Source organism: Benincasa hispida, chromosome 1 (assembly GCF_027475165.1).
Source record: "Benincasa hispida cultivar pf3 chromosome 1, pf3_genome.v1.1, whole genome shotgun sequence".
Classification (NCBI taxonomy): Eukaryota; Viridiplantae; Streptophyta; class Magnoliopsida; order Cucurbitales; family Cucurbitaceae; genus Benincasa; species Benincasa hispida.
In genome coordinates, this window is record NC_143478.1 from 57,391,874 (window position 1) to 57,396,932 (window position 5,059).

Consider the following 5,059-nt stretch of genomic DNA (forward strand, 5'->3'; position numbering starts at 1 on the left):
AAACAGTGACTCCGTTAAGATCTAAGACTTTTATTGAATGCATTTTTTTTAGCATTGTCTCTACATCTTTTCTAGAGAAATCCCACATGAATTTTCTATTTGGATCGACAACAAAGAATGAAGTAAAATAATAAATTAGAGGTTTGAATCCCTATATTCCATTTGGACATGGAAGTTTTATTGCTGCAAAGAAAATTTTAAAATAGTTCTGAACGTGCTTCATTTATTTCGTTGATATAATATTGTTCAATCTTTAACCAAACTAACCTTCATGGGATAAGATGTAACTATCAGTTATCTTCTCTTCAAAGTTGGTCCCTAAACTCTCATAAAATTAACAATTTCGTCTCTAAACTTTGATTTGTAACGATTTAGTCCCTATACTTTCAATTTTATAACAATTTAATCCCTAAACTTTGGTATATAACAATTTAGTCCATGTACTTCTAAATTAATAACAATTTAATCCTTAACATAAACAAATTTATCAAAATTAAATGTCAATTTTTATTATTTTATGATGTAGACTTTGTATTTTATAAAATATCGAGTCTCTAATTAGTTCGCCAGTTTATTAATGCAATAAATCTCATTAAATCTTAACACCAATTTCTATGATAGGTGTTACAAATTTTAATGTACAATGACTAAATCGTTACATAGTAAAATTCAAAAACTAAATTGTTTTACAAAATTAAAAGTTCAAAAACTAAATGGTTAGAAACCAAACTTCAGGAAACAAGAGGAAGGAACATCTAACTTGTATTATGAACTTCTTTCAAAGCTCCAATTGCATTCATATTATTGAGTTCAATACAATATAAAAAGGTAACAAGACCCAAATTTTGGGCTGTATTCTCCAATTATGGTCAATAAACCAGTCCATTTTGGGACCAGATGATTCTCATCTTGTGACCTCATTGCCTTTTCAATAAATGTAAAAATAAAAAAATGATAAAGAAACAAATAGAAAATGAGGTGGCAAGATCAGGCCCTTTCATTTCATCCTCTTGCAGTGAAGTCCCACCAACTTTATTCATTCACATGGACATCAAAAAAGCAAAAGTTGAAGAAACTTTCAATGCAACCCATCTATCTATCTAGCTGGTGAGAGAGACTGGCTTCTAAGATCTTTGGATCTTTGAGATTTCTACCAATAGTCTATGCAGAGCCTGAGGTTTTGAGAAAAAAGGGGAATGATCTGCACCTTTAAGATGGAAGACCTGTTCTGGAGGGTTTCTTTCGATCAAACTCTCTTGGATTGGGACAGCTATGGCGTTGTCGTTAAGTGTTTTAATGTAAAATCGTCTCACCGATCCATACTTGGTGTCTGAAAGGCATAGCTTTTCTAACACAGGTGGGAAGGGTATCGGTCTCATCGAAACAGATGCTAAAGCTACATCCTGAATTAGGATAAGGGAATGATCAATTGACTGAGTTTCTCTTTTTTTTCCCTTCTCGAAATCGAAGGGTATACAACTGACTTTTGCTATAAAGTATGGAACGAAAAACAAAGACTAATTACCTTGGCTGGAGTTTGATTGAAGAATAAGTCCTTCAACAATGGTTTTTTCAATTCAATAGCTGTTGGAGGGCTGTCGTTGCCATTTGAGTACACAAAGACTTGAGCCTGTCGCATGACATCGTCCGAACCAGCCTAGTACAGATTCAAGCATAGCTAAACTAAAATAACATGACCGGAAGAGTGCAAAAAGATCGTCTAGTAGCATTGAATAAAAGCCAAAAACAAGAATGAAGAGAAACAACAATTAAAATTTTGAAAGTTAATCATTCATACCAATTTGTAGTCTTTTATATGAAATTCAACTTTCTACATACATTCAAGTCTAAAGCTACAAAATCATTTATATCAGGAAATGAGAGTACCTGCAAGGAGAATATATCAAGAGTGTTTTGCCCATCACTCAACATTGCTGCAGCAAGGAAGACGGCCTTCGCAATTTTGAAATGAAATAATTCCATTGCATACGAAATACAAGCACCACCAAAATCATGCCCAACTAGGATAACCTACATATGTTAAGAAGATAAAAGAAATTAAGCTTCGAGGGAGTCAAGTGCAAAATACGATAGCTTAATAAAAAAATAAGACAATCGAAAAAGAAAAACCTATCTCAATAATATTTTTGTTAAATCACCACTAAACTCGAGAGTTCGTCCAAAAATTGTGCTCAAGTAAATTTAATACTCTTCGTGTATTTTCAACACCCATGAGCACGTATATGTATGAATACCAATGCCTATAGAACATATATCTATAGTAAATTGGGTTAAAAGGATGGAAACCTTTTCGCCAGCAGGAAGCTTTTCAAGAACATCTGTGAGCGGCTGCACATATTGGGAGAGATTTATGATGCTATTTGGATTAAATGAATGAATTCCTGAACCAGTTAAGTCTATCGCCGTAGCTCTATAACCTGCTTCTTCAAGAAGAGCAATAGTTTTGTACCAACACCAAGCACCAAAACCACCTCCATGGACAAGAACAAAGTGATTTGTTTCCAAGTCATCTAGTTTTATGTCCTGTCAATTTGAAACTTATTAGAACCATAAATGCTTTTGGTAGGAAACTCAGAAAATAACATTTTGGAACAATATGTGAAAAAGACAAACAATCAGCAAAACTCTATTGATAATTTGACCAATCCAATTAGTTGGTTTAGAAACTTGACATAGAAGTTCATCTATACAAACGTCATTGTTTCCTGTCTCCTTTATATTAATGAACTCATTCTGGTTCTAAATTGAAATCGTAAGAATTAAACACATACAAATATATAATTAATTCATCATGTATAATTTCAAAGAGGAAAATGCAGCAATTAGTAAACAAAAATTAAGACTATCATTCTTTCCCCTCTGTTAGCCAAAATTAATTTTCAATTATCCTCGTAGTTTAAACAAGTCTAAATTTAACATACAGTTACAACGAAGTTATTCATTAAATACAGCATGGAAAAACGATAATTCACTTCATCGTACTTTGAACGATTGGAATCTTTAGAAGCTCTCACTAGGGTACAATCGATTAAATTTTTCGCTAAAATGGCGCAAAACTGACTCAAAAACAATTCAATTCCCACACCGAAAAAATTGAAATTCCCCAAACACGATGCACAATTTCACAATCCACAACACAAATTTCAATCAACACTCATCCGTCAGCAATCAAACATTGAATCCCCAATCATCCATACCAATCACAGTCACACAATCAAATTTAAAACTGAATGAACCTGGTTAACAAGCTGCTGAGGTTGAAGTAAAGGGTCAGTGAGAGAGCGAGCTCGAGAACTCGAACTCCGCGGCAACGCGTTTCGACTCTTCTTACCAGAGGTTGGCTGCCGGAGCGAAGTAGAGCGATCAAACGACACAGGACAATCGAGTGGACGTTTCTGGAAAAGTACCGCCGCTGCCTCTAAAGCCTGCTCTGAAGTCAGCGAGTCTCCAGTCTTCTCTCTCCATGAAGAGCGCATTCGAGACCATCGGCTGCTGGAAATGGACAAAGAGGGGGGGTCGGGGAAGGTGTTGGCCAGATGCTTGGCCGGTGGTTTCGGCAGCGAGAATGTGGCGCAGAGATTCCCCATTGAAGACGCATGCAGAGCAGAACAGAGTCTAAGAAAAGTGTTGGGGTGTTTTTGTTTGGTGTTGATGGGGACAATGCGAAGAAATGAGAGATGAGGATCGTATTGATTGTGTCGAAGGGAAAGGCATTCGGTTGGAGCTTTTCTTTGTTTTTCTGATACAAAATTATGGCTGCCCTCGGCTCTGCGTGTTGTTACACATGACTATATACCTTTTTCCTTTTCACTTTTCTACTCCATCTCAATATTCGTAGTGTACCATAAAAATTAGTGGACTTTATACTTTCATCAATTTTTAGTTATACTTTCTATATTTTTTTTTAATATATTCATTAATTCAAATTAGCTTAAGCATATCTCAATTAATATCACCGACAATCTGCCTGACCTTATTATATTTAGTTGTTAAAAAAACTCGTTTGACAATAAATCTTAACGAGATAGTCACCATTGATTGAAGTTATGACCACTTAATCATTTATTAAACTCATAACATTTTTCTTAGGAATAGGTCAACTCATGATGGTTTTTAGTTTAACTATAAAAAATGTCTTTGAACTTTACACTTTCGATCAAAAATACCCATAAACTTTCAAAAGAGTTTTGTTTCAGAAATATTTTTTAACTTGTAAATATTTCAAAACTACCTTTAAACTTTAAAAAAAATATCTTTGGATGCTTCCATTATTCTTTTTATTCTTATTATAGTTCATATACTATAATTGAAGTATGCATTTTTATTTATTATTATTATTTTAAGATAAGCAAATGTCAAATATTAAACAAAAAGAGGAGTAACTAAGAGGGTATTGAAGAAGCGATAGGAGAAAAAAGAAAGAAAATAAAGAAACAAAACAGTATTAATGGTTTTTTAAAGCTTTTTTTTTTAAGTTTAAGGATACTTTTTATACGGTTAAAAGTTCAGGGGTATTTTTATACAAAACACTAATGATTTCCATCCAAAACTAAGGTAAAGGTATTTTTAAACTCATTTTGGTAGTTCAAGCATATTTTTAAAACTTTTGAAAATTGAAGTATAGTTTTGACACAAAGTATAAAGTTTAGGCTATTTTATATAATTTAGCCAAATTTTAATAAACTTTAGAATAGCCTTCCTTTTTAATCTTTTTATAATATGTAGAGCAGGATAATCAAGCTTCTGACCTAGAAGTTAAAAATAAAAGTTTTATGTAAGTTGAGTTAATTCATTTTGACAAATTTAATCCCTATGGTTTGTCCACTGTAATCTTAAAAAAAAATTATTTTTATTAATTTTTTTATTATAAATTTTGGAAATATAATCATTCTTCATGCATAAAAGCTATTATTAATCTTTAACCAAATTTAATAAAAAAATAATAAGTTTGAATTGCTAAATTTAAAATTTATTCTAGAATTAGAGGAGTTTTAAAATGTAGAGATATGAATGGTATTTTAACCTTCCATTGAACTTT

At 32.5% G+C, this 5,059-nt stretch overlaps 1 protein-coding gene across 1 annotated transcript; it reads right to left on the reverse strand.

Annotated features, from left to right (window-relative positions):
• Window positions 1-760: 760 nt before the first annotated feature.
• Window positions 761-3,857, reverse strand: LOC120072321 (putative methylesterase 11, chloroplastic). The gene is made up of 5 exons (XM_039024790.2): window positions 3,258-3,857; window positions 2,308-2,544; window positions 1,888-2,031; window positions 1,526-1,657; window positions 761-1,403 (listed from the first exon to the last, which is right to left on the reverse strand). The coding sequence occupies exons 1-5, from the start codon at window positions 3,606-3,608 to the stop codon at window positions 1,125-1,127; spliced, it is 1,143 nt and encodes a 380-aa protein (XP_038880718.1). The 5' UTR covers window positions 3,609-3,857; the 3' UTR covers window positions 761-1,124.
• Between the last annotated feature and the right edge of the window lie 1,202 nt (window positions 3,858-5,059).